Source organism: Lepidochelys olivacea (genome assembly GCF_965140295.1).
Source record: "Lepidochelys olivacea isolate rLepOli2 genome assembly, chromosome: 6".
Taxonomy (NCBI): domain Eukaryota; kingdom Metazoa; phylum Chordata; order Testudines; family Cheloniidae; genus Lepidochelys; species Lepidochelys olivacea.
Genome location: NC_140416.1, coordinates 12,407,284 through 12,433,017, shown reverse-complemented (window position 1 = coordinate 12,433,017; position 25,734 = coordinate 12,407,284). Strand labels below are relative to the sequence as shown.

The following is a 25,734-nucleotide window of genomic DNA, read 5'->3' as shown; positions in this document are numbered from 1 at the left end:
TAACAAATGTAGCCATTTGGTGCTCTGAAGGAAGGCTGCTTCTTATACCCTACTTTCCCTTCTGTGCATGCCCTGCTGCCTATAATCCCCATCACTTCTGGGAACAGCTCCTCTCAGAATTCCTCAGTTCTGGGCTGCTGCAGCTCCGAGGCTGCTGGGTTTGGACCTGTCTTTAAAGGGCCAGCACACCTGCTACACAAATGGATAGAAATGGTGATGGCTATTCACTGAAAACTTTTCCCTGACTCACTCCTTTGCTGTATTGACCTCTTTCTCCGAGGGGATTCTGCCTTTATGTCCTGAACTTCGTTGCCATCATGGGCTAGCCCTGGGATGAGAGGGGAATTTGGTCTATTCACTCGCTCTCTGGCTGCCTCCCCCAGTGGGAACTCTGCCTTGCCCTTGGGGAACTCGGGCATTTCACAGGCCTCAGATTGAGCTACCCTCACTTGGCATGTTAATCTGTCACAGAGATGGTGATGTGGGTGGCAGACAAGGCAGATGCAGAGGTTCCCCTGGGGGCGATCCTGCTTTTCTCTGCAGTTCCAAGGCAGCCTTGTAGTTGGGGAATAGCTGTGCTAACTCTTGTGGTGTCTTTCCCCCTCTCCCCAATCCCACACCTTCTCTCTTCCTCTGTCTCCCCTGACACTCGCTGCAGGTTGACTCCATCCTGTTCGCCGAGTTCCAGGCCTGGAAGGAATCCCCGACTCTGGAAAAATCCTGCTCTTTCCTGGAGAGGATTTACCGGGAAGATGTGGGGCCCTGTCTAGACTTCACCAAACAGGAGGTGAGCGCTGGAGCAGAAGCAAGGACTTGGGGGATCGTTCTGCTCAGACATTCAGGCTGTACTGATGCTGAGGAGGGGCGCAGTCGCCACCTCACCGGACATGAGCTTTGCCGATCTGAATTCAGTTCTGTGTTTCTTGCTGTAGCTATCAGAGCTGGTGCGGGAGGCCGTGGAGCAGAACACACTCACCATAGAGCCTGTGGCTACCCAGACGCTGCCCGTGGTGAAGGTGTCGGCAATGGAATGTGGCGGACCAAAGTAAGGAACTTCCCAGGTGCTCCCTTAGTCATCGCTGACTCCTCTCACATCCAGTCTCCTCCTAGGCTACGGCAGCTTCCATCCCACACATCTGCTCAGTCTTCAGCTGTGTCTCTAGAGCGCTATCTCAGGTCTCTCTAGGGGTCCCATCACCTGAGCATCTGAGCAGTACTGGGTAGTAGCTGAGTAGTCTGGTGTAGAAACGCCTCTTTAGCTAATATTTCACAGTGTGTTTTCCCATCCCAAACCAAGGCCAGCAGCTGGCCTGGATCCAGGCACTTACCACTAGGGGCTGGTTGAACCACATGGAGTTTGAGGCCTTGGAGTCCTGAATCATTTTTGGGGGCTGGAAAAACTATTTGGAGTTCACAAACTTACTGAATGTTTTCTTCCTCTAACTTAAACTCGGGGCGGGGGGAGTCATCCAAGGGTGAGTCATTTGAAAACATTATCTCTCAAGGGTAGAATTTGCTATGTACTGTGGATAGGAGAACCCCCAGAAGCTGAGCCGGCAGGACGGGGTGACCTGCAGGTGGTGTTTTTTATTCCTCCCCTCTTGCAATTTCTCCTATGCATGTGTCCCATAGTGTCCAAGTTCACATCACATTTTTGAACCCATGATGCTCTAGGTGGGTTTGAAATGTGGCAAAATGAGCTCACTCATCTCTCCTCCCTGTGTTTCACCCCAACCCCTCCTGAGAGCTGCATCGACTGTTTTCAGAGTTACTACTGTGACAGCTTGGGAATCACTTGTCTGTCTGTGCTCCTGATGTTACAGGGCCTCAGTTCCCCCAGGAAGGCGGTGGCAGGAAATGGTTCAATCCAGTATCACTGCAAACAGAGAGGGGTCAGACTCCTGAGCTTTATGTTTCTTGACCAAGAGAGAGGATTTCACTTAGCTGTTGTGTTTAGGTCAGCTTGGTCCAAGCCAAAGGTCATCTGTCATGTCACGAGGCAATGACCTGAATGACACATAGACTGCATGGCAAGCTGTTCCACATTCTCTCTCTTCTCAAAACAAATCACTCTGTGAGTGTTAGTTCCATGCCAAAACCAAGCCGTCCTGTGTGTATCCTGACTGGTTGCCTTTTGTTCTTTTGTCTCTTCTCACAGCGGGTTCCGGTCACAAATTGTAACGTAAGTGATTTTTAGCCAATGATTAAATATCTCTGATCCATTAACAAGTTACTAACTCCCCTGGTTACTAATGGCTTTGTGGCTGGAGTTTAGCCAGTAACTTTTTTAATCCTGTTAATGCCGGAACGTGAATTGAAGGTCCCACTTACAATACTCTTTGGGACAAATGCCTAAAAGTGACTAATGATTTTGGGCCCAACTTATAGAGAGGCCTGGTTTCTGGAGTGTGAGTGCTCGGCACTCTCTGAAAATCTTCTCCCTTTAATATGTCTCGAAAACCAGGCAGCCCAAATCACTCCTCACTTCAGAAAACATAGGCCAGGCTTCTTCTTTTATTTTTTGGTGCGTTTGTCTGTTTAAATCCCTTGCTAGTGGGGGAGAGAAGATAAACAGGCTCACAAGCCTTCCTGAACATTTGGTGTCACATTTCCAATCTCTCTGATTCTTCCTGCCTGATTCATGGCCATCCTAGCTACTTTCACAGCTAAGGAGTGAAGTCAGCATCCAGCACAGAGGCGTGGGGACTGAGAAGGATGTGACGGTGGTTAAATGCTGAGAAATCCCAGGAAATCCCTATTGGGCTGCATGGAGTGATGCTGGAAATGTTCCTGGAATTTCTCAGCAAATGCTGGAAACTGGAGTTCTTTTTACAGACAGTTGAAAAGAGTCAGAGAAGATCAGGACACCCCAACATCTCCTGGCCTTTGATCTGGAAAGACTCCCCTCAGTTTCAGTGGGCTTTGGATCAGGCCCCATCTGATTAAAGGGGACTCTGGAGGGCACTATAACTTCACTGCCTCCAAGATACCAACTGCAATCATTGGGTATAATCAGCGATGAGCCCCGGTGTATAGTCCATGTGGTCACTCAGTGAAGATGCCAGACCACATGGGCATTCCACTTTTGTTGCAGATGGGATTTAATTTATAAACCTTTTCTTGTTTAAGTTCGTGTTTGAAGTTTAAAAGTTAATGTTTGAACTTGGCCTCTGTGTGACATTGGCACAGGTTAGAACTGACCGACTGTGCTGTGGGTTCCAGCAGAAAAAGCTTCCCGAAAGAGCACGCGTTAAAGGACAACAAAGGAATGATACACTGATTGGAAGAGAAGACATGCATAAGGGGAGGTTGAAGGAGCTATGTAGTAGCATGCTGCCAGAGAGTATTACGTATCCCCTTTGTGGCTGGACTGTAGAAGAGGTTGTCAGCCTTCGACTGTCTCCAGATAATGGAGTTAGTCCTTTTTAGCTCACATGATAGAGGCTTGTGTTTTGAAACTGGGTTCAATTCCCAGTGAGTGGTTGTGTGCACAGAGACAGATGATGAGGAACATTGGTAAAACTCCCATTGGCTTCAGTGAAAGCTCTTCTTGAGTAAGGGCTCCAGGCTTTGGCTCTGAACTGGGCATGAGCCAAGGGAAAAGCATAGGCATTCTGGACTTACACCAGTGTGACTGAGCTCAGGATCTGGCCTTTGGTGTATAAATACCTTCAGAGTAACAACAATATAAACTGAGAAAGGGGAACATTCCCAGTCTTGGAAGATGGTAGGACAAAGAGCAGTAACTTTAAAGATAAAGAAGAAGAAGGTCTAAGAGGGATGCTCAGAGCAATGGAGTAGTGAAGGGGATGGTTGGTCAAGGCACCATTGCTACAGAGTTCAAGAGAAGGTTGGAGACTAGGTTAATGAGAATAAAATAGTGAGAGACCCTGCAAAATGCAGGGATCAGACTGGGTGGTCCAAGTGGCTCTGGTCCATCAGGGAATCTGTATTATGGAGGGAATATGTCCTAAAACCCCACCACTCCCATTGTGATAGTAGTAGAATGGAACAACTTAAAGATCTGAGTATGGAGCGTATGGTGCCATGTTTCTGTGTGGAGAAATTGAACCGCAATCTGAGCTTGGCCGCAGACCTTCTGATGTGCACTAGACCAGGTCTCAGGGGCAGTCTGAATAGCTGTCTTACGGCACTCTGACCAAACAGATCCAGCCCTGAGCTGTGATGAAGGAACAGCCCTCTCCCCTCACAGAACATAGAGCCCCTTTTCCTAAGGCTGAGTAACCCACAGTGCATGTATGATGGAGAGGGTGCAGAGAACAGACAGAGCTCTTTACACTTGTTACATTGCTTTATCCTAATGTCTAACAGCTTTTCTCCTGGCCTGTTGCCAGCACTGCATGTCCTTCTGGTTTCAGACCATCCCGGGGAGCCCTGGCGTGCAGGGCCCTGTATCAGTTTACCTGGGGATTGTGTAGCTCCTGGTGCCTCCTGTGCAAATGTAGGATGAGAATTCTCCTGTACTTGCCCCTTCCTGCAGCTTTTATTGAATTGTTCCTGGCAGCAGAGAACTCAAATCCCACCTTCTTCTTTCCTCTCCTGGGCTCTGACTGACTCAGACCTGGCTGCTGGGGGTTGGCTTGAGGAAGCTGCTAGCTGCCATGCTCTGTTCCTCCAGGAGTTCTCCTTCACTGAAGCACTGTTTTCCTTTCTCCTGGCAGGAAGTGCGCTCTGAGTGGCCTGTCCCGAGCCTGCAAACACCGCATCAAGCTGGGGGATTCTGGGAACTATTATTACATCTCACCATCCTGCAGGGCCAGGGTAAGTCCTCCAGTATCCCAGGGGCCAGCTTGTCTTCCCAGCTCCTTCCAGGAACTGAAACAGTAATCCCTGGTGTAGCTCCACAGAAGACAGTAGGAGTGAATTGGGCTGATAGAGTTGGGTTGGCTCTCAGTCAGTCTGCATTGATTGCTGCTCCCCTGCCCTGTTTCTCAGGGTACAATACCATGCAGTGGTCTGGGTTGTGTCACTCATTTAAGGCAACAGTAACTTTCAAAATATGTCTTTACTTCTCTCTTCTCCATGATTTGATTCTCTGTGAAGCTTTGATTTCCTTTGTCAAACACTGTATTTCACTGTTCCTTGAATACTGGGTTTCGTTACTGTGCAGTGGAGAGCCGTGACTAAGGCTGTTCTGGAAGCAGACTCTCCTTTTACTCTGGAGAGCACTGAACAGATAAATTATTCAGTATTATTATGGCCCTGATTCAGCAAAGTACTTAAACAAATGGTTATGCTTAGCTCTCTTCAGCAAAGCTATCAAGCATTTGCCTAAAAGGTAACCATGTGTTTAAGTGCTTTGCTGACTTGGGGCCTAAAGGAGCAAATCATTCCCTACAGCAATCCCTGTCTGGGATAGGGCTGTGGGGGATATTGGCAACAGAGCTCAAACTTTGTCACTTCAACAAAAGCAGTCCAATTTAGTACAACCGCTCCTTGCACAAACAGTGTAGTTTTTCTCTAGGGCTGTTTTCAAACAAAAGAAATTCCCATGTTGTAAAACTTCCTTCAGCAGAGCTCAGTTCTTCCTTTCAAGTCTGAATGTTCACAAAGTGCAAAAGTTCTAGGTCCTTATTTCTGGCCTAGGATGTTTCAGTTACAAATATTGTAGTGAAACTTTGCCAGCCCCTGCTCATAGACTATCAGGGTTGGAAGGGACCTCAAGAGGTCATCTAGTCCAACCCCCTGCTCAAAGCAGGACCAATCCCCAATTTTTGCCCCAGATCCCTAAATGGCCCCCCTCAGGGATTGAATTCACAACTCTGGGTTTAGCAGGCCAATGCTCAAACCACTGAGCTATCTCTCCCCCTATCATCTTTACACAGCCTTAATTTCGGATACTGAATACAAATAAATATCTGCCTCTCTCCAAACTCTCCTCCATGGCTTAAAATACACAGGACTTAGAAAGCTCTTTTCATCCATAATTCTCAAAGTACTTCAGTATTGCTGCAGGTGAGGAAATAGGGCCCCAGAGAGATGAAGTGACTTGCTCAAGGTCACACAGTGCCTCAGTGGCAGAGCAGACATTAGACCCCACCACCCTTTACTCCCAGTCTAGCTCTATATCTGCGCTTCCCCTGCCTATCCCACTTTACTCTCCTCCTCCTGCCAGGGAGAGTCCCATGGGTTTGTGCCAGGATTTCCAAAGTGACAGTAGTCATGAGCTCCCATTGACTCCAGCTGGAGTTGCGGGTGCTCTGCACTTGTGAAAATCAGCCCTGTGACCATAGAGGGTGGCGCCAAAGCACTGAGGTGGGTGGTGGCGATGCCAAACCCTGCAGACTTAAGGAAAAGGGGTCCTCTGGCCAGCGTATCTGCCTTTGCTTTGGCCAGCCCCTGCTGTGCTATTATTATTATTATTGGTGAGGCCGTTTTACAGCAATCTCTCTCTCTCTCTCTCCCCCCTAGATCACAGCCGTATGCAACTTCTTCACCTACATTCGCTACATCCAGCAGGGCTTGGTGAGACAGGATGGTAAGAGGCAGCTGGTGGCCCCCAGCAGAGGGTTGGGTGTGGCTGCCTACTGCTGGTCAGTGGGAGCTATTGCAAGGGCTGCTCCCTGTTGCAGAAAGGGACTGGGTTCCTAATGTTCAGTGAAGGGAGGCGAGAGGGCAGATGGGATTTTCCCTCGGCCTAGTAAATGCTCTGGAGGGATGGGAGGGCCCCAGTCTAGCTGAATGGGAAGGAGATGTGGAGAGCTCTAGACAGGTTGAGGGAGAGAGGTCAGTAAAGGGGCAGGGAAGCAAGGGAGGGGGACAAGAGGCCTGAGGTGTGGGACGGGCAGGAGTGGGGTGGAGAAGGAAAGGAGGTGCTCACACTCTGTGCTTTGGGGGCTGTGCCCCATGCTGCAGGGCTGGCTGAGCAGGATGGCCCTACTCCTGTGGCTCACTCCAGTCCACGTGTACTCTCAGTGTGGAGCTACGTCCCACTCATAGGGGAGGGGGCTGAGCCAGGTGGCTCGCACGGCGCCTAACGTGGGGCTGGCTAACCCCCCTGCCCCTTTGCTTTGCAGTGGAGCCGATGTACTGGGAAATCATGCGGCTCAGGAGGGAAATGTCCATGGCCAAGCTGGGCTTCCACCCCAGCGCGATGTAGGCTGGGCCTCACCGTCTGAAGGGAGCTGCCCCAGCTTGAAGGTCACATACTCCAGCAGGCAGACAGACTGAGGCAGTGCATCTATGCTCACGGGGTTCCCTCCCTCTCCTGGCCTGACATGAACTGCAGAGGGGAGGAGCATGAGTTCCCCCGTCCAAAGGCCTCCTTGCTGCCGTTCTCACAGCGACTGAGATGCAGACACCCCCTCTCCCCCCAGAGATGGGCTGGTCCTTTGAGCTCTGTGGGGTGGCCAGCTCTAAGTTCTGTCCATAGTGGACCCTTTTCTCTATGCTGCCTATAGCCAGTTTTTTTAATTTTATACACGATCTTGCTTCTGCGGATTCTCCCAGACCTGCTGTGCATGAGGCTGGTCCGGGGCTCCCCCGTTTGGCAGTGGGTCCTTCGGCACCGAACTGCAGCTGGGCCTTCCCACATCCACCCCTCTGCCTGAGGCAGGGGTGCAGTATTGCCCAGCTGTCCCCCAGCCCTCACTGGTGCCCCCTGCAAATGCCAGCACCGCACAAAAACCTCACTAAGAGCCATGCAAAGCATGTTTTCCAAGTGCTTCCCTGCTCCTGTGGCAGTCGCCTATCGGAGTCACTTTCCATTCACTCAGTCACAAAGAGGGGTTTGATTCTCTTTTCAGCTCAGGGTTTGGTTTTGTAATCCAGCTCAGAGCCGGAGAGCTACAGCGTAGGCCAAAGCTCCATGCCTGGGGCCTTGGTCTCAGTGCAAATGGAAATTGCAGAACAGAAAAGCTGGCCACAGCTATGCTGAGGTTGGCTGTACTAGGCTGCAGACAGTGTCTCTTCGGGTCCTCGTGAGGCAGCGGTGCCCTGCTATGGTCACTGCAGGAATGAGCATCTCCCTATTGCTCTGCTTTCAACCCCAGCCAAGGACAGATGCCTTGTAGCCACTCCTATTTCTAGGCTGTGGCTTCAGGCATTCACCTCCCTGGGGCTGTCTCCTCTCTGGCTCTCCTTATAGCCCCCAACTCAGGCAGTCACTACTCAGTGGCCAGTTATAGGCTCTGGCCCTGGGCATTCACTTCTGTGCTGCTCGATTAAGGCCAGAAGGAACCATTAGATCATCTAGTCTGACCTCCTGTATAACAGGCTGTAGAATTTCACCCAGTGACTCCTGTATTGGACCCGAGCCTTGTCAGTGCTTCCTTAAAGGTCTCCCAGCTCCCTAGCAGGGGAGCCCTGAGACACCACTGCATGTGGGTGACAGCGCCTGGGGCAACCATCTCCTAGCCCCCCCTGCAGCTCACATCTCCCCTCCCACTGTCGTTAATATAGGAGTATATGCAGTAGTGCTGGGAGGGCCTGATCCAAAGCTCATTGACATCCTTGGACTCCGAGTGGCTTGGGCTCAGACATTTAAATATACACGGTGCTGTACAGAACCTTGCAAAGCCATGATCCTTGCCTTGGATTGTCTTTATAATTGAATAATTAACCTTTTCTACTATGTCATCATCTCGGCTGCCGTCCTGTGCTGTTACACCGTCTCGCATGGTGCTGCTGGACCGCGTTTCTCTGTGATGTAACTCCACTGCTATCAGCAGAGGCATGATTTGGCCCGTTAGCACCCAGTCTCAGATCATCTGTGACGTCACAGCCTCTCCCCAGAGGGGCTGCTGCACAAGTAACCTGATAATGTCCAAAGGAAAACGCTCTGCGTGAGTTGCCTTCCGTTCCGCTTTGCGTTTGTCTGGGACCGGGGGGCAAATGGCAATAGAACCTCTGGGCTGTTTGCAGGTCAGCAGATGCCTCGTTGCATAAGAGCCTCTTGAGCGTGGGGCAGCAATCCTGGGAGAGGCACTCCTTTGATCGTGCGAATGCTGGCTGCGCCCTGCTGCTCTGCGGGATGCTCTGCCTGGTGGCCCTTGGTGCCCCCCGATGGCATACAGTGGCACTTGCAAGCAAAGGTTGGTCAATAAGTGAAACTCAAGTCCTGCTCCCCAAAGGTAGCTGGGAGGAGGATGCTGGAAATGCTCCCATGGTACCTGCCTCTTCCTACTTAGAACAGGGCTGGTCTGAAACACCAGCACCCAGTTGTGGCCCCACGGCTTGGCTCTGCTTCTGCCACGAGCCATAGTGGGATTGCAAAGTTTAATTCCTCTTTAGCAGCTGGGTGTCGTGGAAATCCTCACTCTGATCCTGGCTGAAAAAAATATTAGCTGTTTTCTGCAAGGAAAGATGTTGTTTTACACTGTGAATTACAGGCCTGGAGAGAGAGCATTTAAGGACAAGCTAGGCTGGGTGCCAGCGTTTGAGCTGGTGTGAATCAGCATCTCTGAGTCCAGTGGAGCTATTCTGATTTACACCAGCTGTGATGAGGGAAAGCTGAGAATGTCCTCCTCAAATTCAGATTTCAGCTCTTTCCTTGCAGTTCCACCTGGATCTATTTTTCTTTGGTTTCTGCTCTAAACTGCTATGTAATGTTGCTCTGTGCTGTTAACCAGCTGCCGTGTTCCAGCCTGGAGGTCACTGCAGGTCAGCAGTGAGTGAGATGATCCCTCTGTGTAGATTTTCCTATCAGTTTGTAAAGTGCTTTGGGCTGAAAGGAGCTAGAGAACTGCAAGCTGTTATTGGTCTAGACACTTCGTTTTAAATGTAAGACAAAAACAGTGTGTTAATTGCTCAATTTAAACAGCAAGGTGGCTGCACTCTGCTCTTTATAAAGGAAAATAAACCTTTGCCTAGAGGAAGAATCACAATTCCGGACTCCATATTTGGCCTGGCCACACCAAGGGAGGGCAGGGAAGCAGTTTAGTGGCCACAATGAGGATCCGAATACTGTCGCTCTGTGATGATAAGCTGGACTAAGGCTCCTCAGGATGAGCTTATGTAGGGCACATGGATTGGTGTGGAGTTGCTGAGCACAGTGCACCACCCTGGGTTCCTGCACTGCCTCGACTAGGAGATGCCCTGGTGCCACTGTAGAAACTGGCAAATCCGAGACACTGGAACTGCAGAATTGCAGTAGGAACAGGGGATACCATGGTAGTGTTACATGAAGAGTGGAATGGCAGTGATTGTATAGCCAGTTTAGGAGAATGTGGGTCTTTGCCTCCCTCTAGCGGCATAGGATTCTTATGTGTCTGCTACCCTTCTGACCAGGAGAGTTAACTCTTTAGCTCAAGGAGTAGATGCTGGAGCTGAAGGTTGCTGCGTTCAAACCCCACTGTTGTAGATGGGGGTAGATTGGTTATAATCGTTTTACTGGTCAGGCAAATGCTGAGTTTTAAGGGGGTTTGCAGCACCACATCTTCACTTCTGCCATGTGGGACCTGATGACTGGGAAAGAAACTCAGCAAATCAAAGGTGAACAAGGTGCAGGGTGAGATCAGAGCAGAAAAGTCTCCAGAAATGTGCTACATTAGAGTCTAAATCATTTGCTGCATCAGGTCACCCTCAGCCTTCAGTGGGCTCCAGCTGCAAGACGTCACCTCAGATGAGTTTACACAGCAGCCAAATGCCATTCCCCATCGCTGCTGGGGTTGAAGATGCCCTGGAGGTCAGTTCTCACTTAAATATAAAAGGATCCTGGGAAGTTTTCAGCTCTACACGTGAGTTGGCAATACATGTGTCCTAAGGCCGTGGTTTTATAGCAACTCATTCACTTCCAACAGACCTGGAGCATGCCCCTAAGACTCAACAGCCAAACTCCCACTGACTTCAGTAGGGGCAGGGGAGGCCAATACCAGGCAATTCCCATTCATTTCTGCACTGGAGCTTTGGCAGGCGTGGGACTGAGGTGTGGAACAGCACGGCCTCCACTGGTGGTTCGAGCAGGCACAGCTGAATGAATGAGAGCTCATTCTCATGCAGAATTAGTGCGGCTAACAGGGGTGGCTGGGAGCCAGAGTCATTTGTGAGGATCTGGACAGCTAAGTCTCTCTGTGTATTCCACTGAATGAAGAGTCTCTCCTGCACTGTGATCTGGCCTGCTTCTCCTTGGTCTGGCAGGAACCAAGCAAGGGACACTACCTGGTGTTACAGCCTGACAGTGGATAGTGCTCTTCATTTTGTGGAGGCAGCATAGCCACCAGGAATCCCTCTCCTATGGGACTGGTGCCTCCTAACACCTGTCTATTTGTAGGATCGCCACCTACAGGACTCCACAGGATGGACTGTCTGTCCCAGAAACCCACCTATTCAATGATCCTCTTTTCGTAATTACACCGTTTCCCCAGGACCAATACTCCTAGCATTCTACCTTCAGTAGGTGGGTGTGGGACCAGCATTGGGGCCCGGATATATCAGAGATTACCTTTGAAAATGGGGCCCCAGTGTTGGGGGATGTGGGTTCCCCAGCATTTAGCCTCCTTTCTCCTGTGTCATTACAGCACATTAGACTCTCCTGCACTAAAGCAGTGGGTGATCCCAGCCCATGACTTTGGGATCCAGTGGGATTCTAGGAAATCAATCTGGCAGGGCCTGACTCGACTTTTAGCAGCCCACTGGAAGGGGTAGATGTGACTGGTCTCTTGGGTGCATCATTATCTCCTTACCCGTATTGTCCTGTTTAAATAGCCTCTCTTCCTGAGAGCGGAGTGGCCTTTCTCGCCTCAGCACTGTTTTATTCCTCCGAAGCCTGTCTCCCCTCCAGCTGCAAAAGAAACATTACCTTTTCAAGGTGGAGCTTCCATGCTTTTGCCTTCCCCACGGGAGAGGGTTAGCCCTAATGCGGAGGCAATTTAGCTTCCTACAGGCCTGGGGGAAGTGCCAAGAGTGAACTGGCCTGCTGAGTGCATCTAGATCCCTGCTGGGGTCAGACTTACCCAGCAGCTGGGGCTTGATTTGATTAGGGAGGATAATTATCTGGAGAAAGAGACCACACACACTCACGCTGGGAACATAGGGGCAGACTCGACACCATGCCAGCACAGGAACAGAGGGAAATCATTCAGAGACTGTGGGCAATGGTTCAGTCCCCAGGCATGGTGCTCAGGCCTGCCTTAAACTGTGCCCCAGCATCTGGCTGCTGTGAGCCATTGCAGGGGCACAGCGGATCTGCCATGGGCTGTCCCTCCAGCCTGCCTGTGCTCTGCCTCGCCATGCCCTCTGTGCCTGGCGCTCATGCGGAGGCAGGGTAGAGTGGCACAGCTGGAGTATGGGCCTTCTCTGCCAGGTTTATTCTTTGGGAGGGGAAGCGATCTCAGGGTGGTCCTATGGCCTTTTTGTGCCAGCTGAGCTAGTGCAAAGGGGCCCTGAGCAAGGATGAATTAAGCCTTTATTTCACCAAGAGGGAACTGAGGCTAAGCTCTGAGGCGTTTCAGAAACAGAGGGGCTGTGCCTGCTCCTTCCATCCCAGAGTATCCCTCTGATTTCAAATGAAGCTTGTCTGAAAGATGCTTCTTTTCTCCCGAGCAGAAATGAAATCGGATGCAGCCCCCTTGGGCCACTTTCATGATGGTTCCTCCTAGAAGAGCAAGGAACGTCGGCTGGTGTATCTGTTGTCCTCCCCACAGAGCGCCTGCGTGTTCCTGGAGAGAGTATGGCAGCTCCCTGCCAGCGGGTGTCGATCTCACACTGGGCACATTGCCTATTGTAATGCCAATAATGTACCGTGCGTGCCTCTGCAGAGCCTGGCTGGAAAAGCAGATGTAAGTCACAGCCAGCAGATGTGTTAGATTGACAGTTCATGTCCCTGGGCCCAGCGCATGGCTATTCCCTACAGCGTATCACGTGGTGTTTGGGCCTCGTGTGAGACGTCCCAAGTGCTGAGTCTCCGTTCATTTCCCTCAGGGCTCTCACAGCTTAATCTGCTATCCCAAACTTGTACATCTTTGCAGGCCTTGAGTTTCACCTGGGCTCAGACTGGCACAAAACAACCACTCAGAAGGAAAATCCCACCTAAACTGGTTGCTCTTCAGCCTTTCCTTCCTCCTCCTCTGGCACTGTCCCACAGGGAAGGCTCAGGAGGGTTGTGCTTCCCTCCCTCCCTCCCCCCCAATCTTGCTTCACACCGTGCACAGTGTTTACATGGGAAAGTTAATGGTGTACCTTAGAATGCTTTTAATCAGTCAAAATACAGTTCACAGCCAGGAGCAGCACGAAGATTGATCTGTCAGGATTCCCCTTGGGGAAAGGAAATAAAAACAGGGATTTAAGTAAACACTGGCTTAGAAGGGTTTGGGTGTGAAGGCTTATACTGATCCTAAAGCAGGGTTGATAGAGGGTCCAATACCCACCTTGGGCTTAACTGTTCCCACAGTCACACCTACATCTACGGACTTGCATGGGGCGTAGGTCAGGGCAGAATTTGGTCCTGAGCCCGTAAAGGTCCAGTTCTACCCTCAAATACATGGGTGAAGCACCCTTGTAATCCCATTGATTCCTAGCTCCCTTGCTGTGTCTCTCTCTCTCTGTAGTCCCCTCTCGCCTGTCTGTGGCAGTTATTGTGTTCACGGCACACTTGAAGGGGAATCAAATGGCATCAAATTCATGAATTTCTTCCCCTATTCAAAATGGCCACCATTTCCCCTGCCTTTCCATAGGACTGAAGAAATAGCCTGCCTTGGGTCAAGCTGGCTGCCATTTCCCTCAAGCTTTTGGATGTGGAGGCTGGGCTACAGTAAAGATGGCTACCAGCCAGTGCTGGTGTCTTTCAGTCATTGTCCTTTTCCCTTGTGACCTGCCTGAGTTCCTCAGGCTTTATTCGTTCTTATTGCCACCAAGGTGACTAGTAGTTACTGAGTAAGAAGGGATGGTGCGGGGCAGCTAGGGAGTTACTCCAGCAGGTTGGGCTCTGGCAGAGTTAGACAACTCTGGGGTGAGTTGGTTGATGAGCTCCCAGAGTGTACGACACCTGCTGGGTCTGTACCACAGCACTCGGTCACCCTAGAGGTACGTGTGGGGCTAAAGGAAATCTGGCTTCCACTCTTGCACGGTTCTTTTGTCCAGGATGCTTTGGAAATTCTGTGATCAGGGCTGGTGCCAGTGTGGCTGCTGGGATTCCTGAGATGAGAGCTGGAGGGGATGGTTAGAGTTGGCAGCTCTCTAACTTCTGAGCTTGCTGGGGCTGCCCCGGGGGACAGTTGGTACTTTCAGACACAGCCAAGTCCTTCCCTCTCTGGAATATCTGGGAAGGAAATCAGAAGGAAAACTGTCTATGGCTGTGCAGGAGCAAACAGGCAGGAAGGCTGCCAGGGCCATTGTGATTCCTGTGACAACAGTAAGACAGAGAGGACCTGGTGCTGATCTCACATCAGCCTTACAGCTGTCTTTCTCTCGGTGGATTTATACTAGCATAAACGGGAGGAGAATCAGCCCTTGGGACTCTTCTGTGTCTGAAGGGATCTAAAACGAGCTGCTGTACCTCCCTTGTTTCATTCCCTTGCCTGGGCACAGGCTATGAAGAAAGCACAGGGGCGAGGTTAAGCTAAGCCGCAAACTTATTTTCTGTATAGTCTCACAGTTGCAGTGAATAGGGAAATTGCTCCAACCCCACAGCTGCAGGAAGGTCTGCGTCCCCAGATCAGAGAACAGAAATGGTGTTAGAATGGATCGAACAGACTTTTTATAGTCACAGAGAGCAGGAATGCCAGGGTGTCCTCACTACAGGCCTAACACCAAGCTCAGTGTACATCTGGAGTCACTCCACTGAAGGTCATGGAGTTACTCTAGATTTACACCTGTGTGGGTGAGATCAGAAATGGGCCCTTTGGCCTGTAATGTGTAGTTGAGAATCAGTCATTCATGCCTCCCAGCACAGAGGGCTGAGTCTAGAAATATCACCTTCGCCCCTAACTGATGTAGCCACGCAGAGGCAGGCAGTGGGACCGGTGTCCTCTTTGGTTTTGTTTTCCTCAGGGTGCTCTCCACATGGGGTCCATCATCCCTATGCTTTGTACTCACTCCTCAGATGAGCTGTGTGAGTGGCATTCTCCTTGCAGCCGGTCATAAGCAATTGAGTGATGTGTGGATCTCCTTCAGTGGGAACAGAGGCCACCACACTCCCAGAGCCTGCCAGCATGGGGCCTGGGCACCAGACCAGTACTTGGACATGCATCTGCTGCAGAGGTGGCAGCATTTCAGTGGTAAACCAACTGGCCGCCCCATTCGTAGAATGCTTGGAGATCCTTCAGGTGCTGTGTACGTGGAAAGTGATTTATTAGTCTGAGTTGTTTGTGATAGATCGTAACGTCTCCTGGGCAAGGACGGTCGCTCATGCTGTACAGCACCTAGCACAATGGGGCCTCTTAGTAAAATAGTAGTAATAATAGCTCTGTTATTTTCCATTCCCCCACTAGGTGGCACTATAGATGAGGCATACACTGCTACCACAAGCAGCTTGATTACAGGTTAGGGTGTGATACAGAATGATCCTATAAGCAGCTTGTTATAAATTTCAGGAAGTTGTAAATTAAGTCCCTTAACTCCATTTCTCTCTCTCTGAAAATGCAGTGTCCAATGTTAGGGAACTGTCTGGTTCGGGTCCTGGCTACCCAAGAAGCAGCCTCTCCTCCTGCTCCATCCTGATAACCTGCTTTACCCACTTATAGGGGTTTTTCACCCAGTTCTTTAGCACAGTACAGAGAATGGTTCCTGCTGCTGGCTCTCTGGATGCCTGACCTTGGAACATGGACAGTGGGGTCTGCACTCTGCTAGCATGGCTGCAGAGTAGGGACAAAGGCCCCTCTGGGCTGTAGCCAGACTGGTACTCAAAGAACACAGGATTTACAGGGAACAAAGTAGGCTCCTTCTGCATCAGGGACTGGGGAGAGGGACAGAGAGACAGTGAAGGGAGTTGGCCACTGACTCTATAGCAAAGGAAATTGGGTTGTAGACTTTATAGAGTATGGACAAACTTCCAGATATGGTCATTGGAATGTGCAAAATGCCATGAAATCTGGGTTGGGGCAGCCTGGATTTTAACCCTCCTAAAGGCAGGAGATTGCCACCGCAGCCTTAACTCTGACCCCCTCATGCATCTGCATTACAGCAAGGTCTTTTGTTCTATGGTCGCACAATGCACAGGCCTGAGTCTCTGCTCCCCAGCCCTGCGTCAGCCAGAGGTAACCACTGAAGTCCATGGTTTTACACCTGTGTGGAGCTGATGTAAATGAAAAACTAATCAGGCTCCCAGCATGGTCAGTGTCACAGGAGTGCTTTGTAAAAGAGGCAGTGGTTATTAACAGAGAAAGTGGCAGTAGATGGCACTCAGGAATGCACCACATAGTTCTTGGGCTTTGTAGGACCCATAAAACTACTTACTGGTGAGCGCAGGACTGCTTTACGTGCATCTCTAGTTAACAGTCCCTAGTTCTTGCCAGTTACCACACACTGGTACCAAAGACAGCATATTTTCCTAGGCCTAGAGTACAAAATAGCCTTGCTGTCTCAGACACGGTGCAATGGCCTGTATTGATAAATGTGGGCTGTCCCTAGCTAATCATGGTTTTCCAGGCACAAAGGGAATGCATGGAGAGTGACCAAACAAGAAAGGACACAGTGTGCGTGTGTGTGATCTGAAATTGTGCACTGAGCTGAATGCCACGTGGCTGCTAATCTCTGCAGATTTAGAAATGTAAAGGTCATCCCAGGTACACAGCTACAATATATGCACCTTATTTGCAATATGGTTGTTAGATGAACATTTTTGAGCAGTTGCCTTGCCTGAGGGCTTTCCTTATCCGACAGCCAGATGCTCCAGGTTTTACCTGTCGGGTCCTGTCTCCAGGCAGCCAGATCCACCCTGGGAATGAGGAGACTGTTGCAGGGGGACAAAGTGGTCCAGGAAGTGGCTGCTGGACAAGACGTCTGTGGGGAGTTGGCGGATGTGGGCGTTCTTGCACAGGATCCAGAAGAGAGTTACCGTTGCCAGCTCTTCTCTCTGCTGGGAGGTGTAGCTAATGTGTAGTGCCCAGCTATGTAATGCAGACATAAGCATCCCTTCCCTGTGATAAATCCTGGGTGGCCTGAGGAAACTGAGGAAGCTAATGCTGTGATCACCCAGTGCTGGAATTCGGAGCCAGCATTTGGGGACTGAATGACAAAGTGCTGCTTTGTCACAGGACTCCTCACCTGTCTCCATCAAACAGAGTCTAGAACGGCTTCCCTAGCAGGCAGGCCAGGAGCTCACTCACCTCTATTACACTAGGGATGGGTGGATGGCTGTGCCATTGCTCCTGCCCTGGGCCAGGATTAAAGGTTTGATTTTCAGAGGTGCTGAGCCACCTGCCACTGAAGTGAGACAGAGTTCTGGGAGCCCCGTGATTTCCAGGCAAAGGGCCATTCCCTGCCCCTGCCAGCTGCAGTTTGATCCTAGCATTAGTTTCTGTTTGCTGTATAGCTTTACCAAGGTTTCCCAAGGTCAGGGCTGCTCTTATATAAATCTACGTGTGCATTAACTTGGCTTAGTGTGTAGCAGTCTCAGCCCTTCTCTGAAAAGAGCAGGGTCTGCCGAGCAGCGAGGTATAAGAGAACAGCTGAGAAATATGTGGTGGCAACTATGAGTCTGATGCAACACTCACTGAAGTCTCAGCAAATCTGTCCCATGGCTTCAGTAGGAGTTGGGTGTGGTCCTGTGTGAGGGATGCCATGCCACGGGTTGGGCAGCTCCAAGCTGATGCCCTGACCGATGATCTTGCAGGTCTCCTGGTAGCAGCTCTCATCACGCCCGGAGAGGCTGAGCTGGTGGACGCTGCAGTGACTCTCTTGTTCTTCCTCAGGAACACCCCCGCCAGGACCTGTATTCCTAAATGCTCATCAGATCTCGAGTGCCCTGGGGAGGGAAGAGGCCATTAAAGCAGGAACTCTAATATCACTTCAGTGAAATGCTCAGTGCTGAAAGCCAGCTCCTCCCATGTGCTGCTGACCTGACAGGAGCAGCTAGACCAAGACTGCACTCTGCAGGCCATTGCACAGATAGAATAAATCACCCATTTTGGGGGCAGAAACAAAACATGCTGTGGAGGGACACCTAGCCAGGGCTAGCTAGAGGAGATGGAAACCACCAGAAAACCCAAACTGGAAAGGAGAAAGCAGGTTGGAGCATTGGCTCTTAGAGGACAGAAGGCAGCCCAAAAACAGGATAGAAAGTCTTCCATGGGGCACCCATGTTACAGACTCAGAATGTGCTCTGAGAGGTCCCCTAGAATCGCCATGGGGTGGAGCATGCAAAGCAGGCCATGTACGGGGCAGCCATTGTATTAGAGAGGCCATTTGAGAGTCATAGAATCATAGAATATCAGGGTTGAAAGGGACCTCAGGAGCTCATCTAGTCCAACCCCCTGCTCAAAGCAGGACCAATTTGCAACTAAATCAGCCCAGCCAGGGCTTTGTCAAGCCTGATCTTAAAAACTTCTAAGGAAGGAGATTCCACCACCCCCTAGTTAACACATTCCAGTGCTTCACCACCCTCCTAGTTGAAAAAGTTTTTCCTAATATCCAACCTAAACCTCCTCCACTGCAACTTGAGACCATTACTCCTCATTCTGTCATCTGCTACCACTGAGAATAGTCTAAATCCATCCTTTTTGGAATCCCTTCAGGTAGTTGAAAGCAGCTATCAAACCCTCATTCTTCTCTTCTGCAGACTAAACAATCCCAGTTCCCTCAGCCTCTCCTCATAAGTCATGTGTTCCGGTCCCCTAATCATTTTTGTTGCCATCGACTGGATGCATTCCAATTTTTTCACACCTTCTTGTAGTGTGGGGCCCAAAACTGGACACAGTACTCCAGATGAGGTCTCACCAATGTCAAATAGAGGGTAACGATCACATCCCTCGATCTGCTGGCAATGCCCCTACTTATACAGCCCAAAATGCCATTGGCTTTCTTGGCAACAAGGGCACACTGCTGACTCATATCCAGCTTCTCATCCACTGTAACCCCTAGGTCCTTTTCTGCAGAACTGCTGCTGAGCCATTCGGTCCCTAGTCTGTAGCGGTGCATGGGATTCTTCCGTCCTAAGTGCAGGACTCTGCACTTGTCCTTGTTGAATCCCATCAGATTTCTTTTGGCCCGATCCTCTAATTTGTCTAGGTCCCTCTGTATCCTATCCTTACCCTCCAGCATATCTACCTCTCCTCCCAGTTTAGTGTCACCTGCAAACTTGCTGAGGGTGCAATCCACGCCATCCTCCAGACCATTAATGAAGATATTGAACAAAACCAGCCCCAGGACCGACCCTTGGGGCACTCCGATTGATACCGTCTGCCAACTAGACATGGAGCCATTGATCACTACCCGTTGACAATCTAGCCAGCTTTCTACCCACCTTATAGACCATTCATCCAGCCCATACTTCTTAACTTGCTGGCAAGAATACTGTGGGAGACCATGTCAAAAGCTTTGCTAAAGTCAAGGAATAACACGTCCACCACTTTCTCCTCATCCACAGAGCCAGTTATCGCATCATAGAAGGCAATTAGATTAGTCAGGCATGACTTGCCCTTGGTGAATCCATGCTGACTGTTCCTCATCATTTTCCTCTCGTCTAAGTCCCAATGAGAATCACAAATGGAGCACGTGGGAGAGGGACATTGCTGGGAAGAGAAGGAGAAACTCCAGAATCAGGGAGAATTTGGGGAATTTTCATTCAGAAAGGGACTGTAGTTTTTTAAAGTGTTAGAACAGCAGCTTAAATGGACATATACTGCTATCCTGCCATGCTGTCCTGAGCGTCTCCTACCTGCTACAAAGCAGGAAACAGACATGCTAGTGGGAGGACAGAGGTTCCTAATCAAGATGCAGGAAATGGGGGATTTCTTCTCCATGCAGGGCAGGAGGGGGGACTGCCCCCCATCAGAGCACTCCAGGTTCCCAGCCAGCAGCCCAGCTTGTGGGTGAAGTTGCAGAGTTTCTTGGCCAGTTGCGAGGCCGTGCTGCCATACACCGTGCTGCCATCCACAAAGGAGGTGATGCTGTTCAGGTGCTCCTGAGGCTGCAGCTGTCCTAGGAGGAAGCTAGATCCACCAGCGCTGCAGGCAGGTGAGGAGCAGATTAAGGGTGGGCACTCCATCCTGTCCCCACACGGATGGTGATCATCTGACGGGAAACATGGCAGTGAATACCCTATGGCTCAGAGACACAGTGACAGCAGTGGAGAGAGATCCGTGTCAGGGGTGTATTCCCTATGGTCATTCCAGGGGAGAGAGCAGAGACCACTTTTCACAGAGTCACAAAACCTAGATGTGGCACTGGGCCCATTTGCATTATTACTACGGTTAGCATACTGTTCTTCCTGTTGTTCCTGAGACCCAGACCTCCGGCCATTTGCCTGAGTACAGGGCCTGTACAGTTGAAGGTACAGTGTGCCTGGATAGGGAAGCACTGGCTAGAGTTGGTGGAGCCTTGGGAACAGTCTGTTCCATCCACAAAACAGGTGGTGCTGATGCTCTGAGGAGTCAGGTCCATGTCACGGTCAATCCACGTTGACGTTCTCATTCGGCGTATGCAGGACCCCATGGGAGACCCAGTGCCCCTGGAGGAGCAGAGAGATGGGTGTATGTGTGTGTGTGTCAAGTTATTAATGGACAGCAAGGGGCTTGGCGATCAGATACCTGACTCCAAATTTGGAGCAATTTTAATTCCATCTGAAACAGGGTGGCTTGCAGTGGGCTGGAGAGCCTAGGGCTTCATTGGGTCTGATCGCAAGATGAGCACCACCTGAGAAGAATCCTGTGATTCCAATATAAAAGGCTGCAGGAAGCTGCAGGTAGGGGTGTGATTGAGAGAGTGTAGTGGAGAGCATTAGTGGTGGGAAGTCTGGCACTGAACTGGGGAGTTCAGGAGGGTGTGTGAAACTGAAGCTGGTGGAAACAGCGGCTGCTAGGAGCAAGTGTGGCCCCTGCAGAGCCCTAACTAGGTAAGGCCTGTGAGGGGAAGTTAAAGAAGGGAAGAGGAACTGAAAAGCTTTTGAGTTCTATTTGATAAGTTCTGTTGCCAGCCTGAGGAGAACTGGGAAAGAGTGAATGGAAGGATTTAAGCTAAGAAGGTCACTGGTGACTGTGTTCTTAAAGGGGCCTGGATGAAGGAAAAGTAGAGATGGGATGGCTACAGAGGCACTCAGGAATCAGTAAGCAGCCACTGTGCTACATAACTCAACACAGCCGTCAGTAGTCCCCTGGCTTGGCTCGGCTCGCTTCAGTCAGATAAGACCACAGGAGGAGATGCAATCTAATGATGCTGTTCAGAATAGTACTGGCATTTAATCACGTTGATTACAGTAGTGCCTCAGGGCCACCCAAGAATGGGGCTCTGTTGTGCTAGGCATTCCCTAGAGCTGGGTGATACCTTCTCAGCCAGGCACTGATGTGACACATGTTGCCTCTTTTCCTGTGTGTCTTGTCTGTGAGCCACTTCAGATTGTCTTGGATGTATTTGTTATGTGAAATCACTCCCCAGATGATTTCAGACAGTCACCGGTAGGTCTCTGTGAGCCATTCATTGTGCATATTCAACAATTTGAGATTCAAGTTATGCTCATTTGATTGGACAAGGGGGGTGGGGGTGTCACGTGTTATATTTCCGTTTCCCTGACTGAATCAGTGTGATTGTAAGATTTGCTTTCGTGAGCTTTCTCCAGCGTTCAGTTAAAGCTCGCTAGGCCCAGCTTGATGCTGGAAAAGGCACAGGAAGCAAACACAAAGGCACAAAGATATCTGAAGTGGTCATTTAAATGTTCAAATGAGGCTTTTTTATGCTATTTGCCCAGCTCTAATAGAACTTCAGTGACCTGCCCAGACATGAACAAGCCTATTCACCCCCCCAACAGCCAGATGTACACACTGCTCCTCTCTATACCTGTATACACAACACAATATGCACTAACAATATACACAAACACACCCGCTGAGGTGCTTTTACATAGAAACACAACCACTCCCCACTGAAACATACAGAGTCTCACCCCATCATACATACTCCTACTTGTAGACAACGCTTTCTCATTCTTGCACATCCACCCATAACTTCATATAGTAGCTACACAGTCACGCACACCCATATAAACTCTAGTATGAATGAACCCCTTCCCCCATCTCTATACAATACAAAGCCTGTCTGTGTGGGGTAAATACAGAGGAGAGGTACTAAGGGGATGGGTCTCAGGAAGCATGTGGTTACATGATCAGTAAGTCTTCCTTGCCCTCACAGTTGGCTCTCTGTGAGATGCCTCTGCCCATTCCCACCCAGAGGTGTCTCTCTCCCCTCCCACTTTCATATACAATGGCAACCTGCTTCCACTAGTGTGTCTGGGTTTCATTCCAGCTTTAGGCATGTTTTCAGAGCCTGCAGGGAGCCAGCAGGCACAGGCGGTGTTTGCTGCACCCCAGAGAGGATTCTTCCTGCCAGGGGGGCCATAAGTAACCTTGGAATGTGAATGAACCCTAGTGACCAGTGTAAAGAAGCAGGTGTTTATGTGCAGAAGAGAAGAAAGCCTGTCTCCAGATGTGGCCCGGGCCTATGGATTAGTGCTCTGGAATGGGCTGGAGACCCCAGTTCTAGTCTTGGCCACTGATCTGCTGTGCGACTTTGGGCTTGTCACGTCCCCTCTCTGTGCCTCCGTTCCTCTTTGTCTCTTTAGGGTGTATGCTCTTTGGGGCAGGGGCTGTCTCTTATGTGTACATTCGGTGCCTAACACAATGGGACCCCAGTGTTTGTGTCACAGGGTAGCTGGTCCCTTAGGGGAGATGGGCCCAGTCCCCTGTGACACAGCCTGTTTGCCTTCCCAAGTGGAGAGAGTGAATTAAGTCATTGGGGGCGATAGAAAAAGTGAGGCCTGGAGAGAGAGCTGGAGCAGAGAATAGATCTCTTGGGAAGGAGGGGCTGGGCCCAGCTGGAAACTGATGTGACAATGCAGTCGAGAGGGGCAGGGACCTGGAGAGGGCGGGGTTGGCCTCTGGCTCGTGGGGCCAGAGAGAGTTGGACATGGCAGGCAGAGGCCTGCGGAGGGACTCGGCAGAGGCCTAGGAGTGGCTGCTCTTTATGCCGCAGGGTGCTGCTATTCTGCTGCTGCTCTGCAGTGTTTGGAGCTCCAGCGTATTGCCCGTTAGCAGAGTCTGCAGCGTGTTGATTCAGCAGACCTCCATGCGAGTCACAAAGACTGCAGACTCGGTTTGGTGGCAAGGCCCCGGCCAGGTTTATTGTCAACAAAGCACAGTATTAGTGCCCCATAGGAGCTGCAGGTACACTAACAAATTTATGCCTGCCTCGAGGTGCCAGTTCAATCAACATAGCAGGATGCTGTCCCCTAGGCCAGTACAAAGGTGCCCTTTCCTTCCACGCTCCTTTTATACATTGATACAAACAAATCACGTATTACACTTCCTATGTGTTTGGTTATTATCCTGTACCTTGTACCTGCTAGTTGGAACAAAACATCCTCCTCCATTAACCTGGTATCATTCCATCCTTATCTTACGAGAGGTCCGTGGTCCCTGGACCATCTCTTGCTATTTGTGTAGTTACGTGAGAACTCTGGGTGCTCTTGTTCCATCCTCAAGTCAGGACTGCGCTTACTTGGTTAGCAAATACCCAATGTGTGACAATTCTGCTAAGGTCAGGCCTACTTTGGTTCACCCTGTCAGCTATGCCTAGGATTCCAGCACAGGCTACAGCAGCTCGAATTATTTGGGGACTTTGAGGACAGCATGAATTGTTTTGAACTTTATATTAACACATTAGATTCTAAGAAGGGTGGCTGCTGTTAGACTTGTGAAAGCCTTTTGAGTTACTGAGGAGTCTGAGAAGGGAAACTGAGGCAGGATGCTGCAGAGCCACCCCTGGCCGTGAGGGCGTGATTGGGAGCCAGCTGACCCTTTTACACTTTGTATCTAGGTGCTATTGCAGAACAGATGATTGTGATGTCTTCCCCAAACAGGACTAGGCTTCCCTGCCAGTGGGGACTAAAAATGGTCTTGAGGGAGTAATGTGGGAGGATTTTTGTGTCACTCCTTGCGTGTTATTAGTGTAAGCAGCCAGTTCTGTTTACCTGTTACATGTCCCGTCTATGGATCTGCACTGGTCAGCCACGCAGGAGTCCAGAGCTGGGTGGCACAGCCAGGGACTTTCGTCAAGGTCGAGAGATCACAACTGCTCAGCACAGCTTGCAAAAGAAGAGCAGGCTGGGAGCCTCTGGAAACCAGCTAGAGCCCTTGGAAGAGACAACAGCTTTCGCTGGCTCTGTGCCAGCCGGTGCGGTGGGAAGGAGCTTCCCAGTACCAGCAGGGGGAGTGCTCATTTGGCTGGGATTTGAGGTGTGCTGACAGTGCAGTGGGAGACCGGAGAACGTGAAGAATGGGCATGTCTAAAAAGGAGGCCCTCCCCTCAGCCTGGGATTGGGGCTCACTGACAGCCCCAGAGGAGAGAGGCCTCCCAAGGACTGAAAGCGTGGACAGTGCAATGTCTCCTGGCTACTAGCGGGGCTGGGGCACTCATCCGGTTGGCATTGTGGGACTCTGAAAACACCCTTTGAGAGGAATTCCCAGTACCAAGACTAGAGAGTAAAATGGTCTCCCCATTACCAGCAAGGTGAGCTTTCCCCGTCTGGGGCTTGCTGTGCTGACAGCCCAGAAGAGTCTCCGGAACTTGCGGAGGAGAAAGGAAATCTCTCCCAGCAGGTACTAGGATGGACCATGGTTGCTGTACCCGAGACTGGGATGCACTGGCAGAGCAATGGGAGCGGAGCCCTGAATGCTGAGCCTGGGCGGGGGGTGGGAGTGGAAAGACCATGCTAGTGTCTCCAGGGGGTGGTCTTCTTGAGTTGAGGAGCTCTGAGGAGTCCTCAGAACTGTGCAGGGGAATGGAAATGTCCCCTAGCAACCACTGGGTGATGCTCTCACCATGATGGATTTTAATTGCCTAGCCAGAGTGAGTGGAAATGCAGATTTCTGTGCATTTTAACCCAGCAGGATCTGTGAACTGTTACATTCCACGAGCTGGAATACGTATTGCAACCCCTTAACTGCATTTTTACCCTGACTCAGCCCTATGGGTTTGCTGCAGACCCATGTTGCCGGCTCCGTACCAGAAAGTACAACTGCAGCTGGCAGACTGATTGCCAAGGGAAGGCTTCTTAATTACAGGTGACAGCTTGGTGAGTGACAGCAGGTTTGAAGAAGCAGAACATGCTGGTAAAACATTGCCTGAATACCTGGACTGAATCCAGATTAAAAGGGCAAAGGCCATTTGGCACAGGCCTTGTCCATCAAAGAGTGAGAAGATCAGGTGCTCATAACTGAAGCAGCATCAAGCCCATTGCTTGGCTGCATAAGACAAGAGTGTGGAGAAGGGAGATGTTCCTTCTGTGCCCTCTTCTCAGCGCCTGCAGGGGGCACTCTGCCTGGGTGAGGAGTCAGGTCCATTGTTGGAAGAGGAGTCCCAGGGCTGTGTGTGGAGAAAGAGATCATCGGGGGGTGTCAGGGTTCCTTCCCCACTCTGAACGCTAGGCTACAGATGTAGGGACCCACATGAAAGACCCCCTAAGCTTATTCTTACCAGCTTAGGTTAAAAACTTCCCCAAGGTACAAACTTTGCCTTGGTCTTGAACTGTATGCTGCCACCACCAAGCGTTTTAAACAAAGAACAGGGAAAGAGCCCACTTGGAGACATCTTCCCCCAAAATATCTCCCCAAGCCCTACACCTCCTTTCCT

At 50.5% G+C, this 25,734-nt stretch overlaps 1 protein-coding gene and 1 pseudogene across 8 annotated transcripts in view; one reads left to right on the top strand and one right to left on the bottom strand.

Annotated features, from left to right (window-relative positions):
- RAB3IL1 (RAB3A interacting protein like 1) overlaps positions 1 to 8,601 on the top strand; it is a 31,645-nt gene extending 23,044 nt beyond the window's left edge. For 5 of the 7 annotated variants that reach the window (XM_084630567.1, XM_084630570.1, XM_084630566.1 and 2 more), the window contains 6 exons: positions 659 to 787; positions 933 to 1,045; positions 2,159 to 2,182; positions 4,683 to 4,782; positions 6,433 to 6,499; positions 7,038 to 8,601. In XM_084630567.1, coding sequence (XP_084486693.1) covers positions 659 to 787; positions 933 to 1,045; positions 2,159 to 2,182; positions 4,683 to 4,782; positions 6,433 to 6,499; positions 7,038 to 7,120 — 516 coding nt within the window. In that variant the 3' untranslated portion in view covers positions 7,121 to 8,601. The remainder of the gene's footprint in view (positions 1 to 658; positions 788 to 932; positions 1,046 to 2,158; positions 2,183 to 4,682; positions 4,783 to 6,432; positions 6,500 to 7,037) is intronic. The other 2 variants (XM_084630568.1, XM_084630565.1) reach the window with 1 other exon arrangement.
- Positions 8,602 to 9,975: 1,374 nt separating this feature from the next.
- Positions 9,976 to 25,092, bottom strand: LOC311522739 (eosinophil peroxidase-like; annotated as a pseudogene). Its single transcript has 4 exons — positions 25,058 to 25,092; positions 24,074 to 24,216; positions 20,256 to 20,626; positions 9,976 to 20,154 (listed from the first exon to the last, which is right to left on the bottom strand). The product of its transcript is annotated as an eosinophil peroxidase-like (transcript).
- Between the last annotated feature and the right edge of the window lie 642 nt (positions 25,093 to 25,734).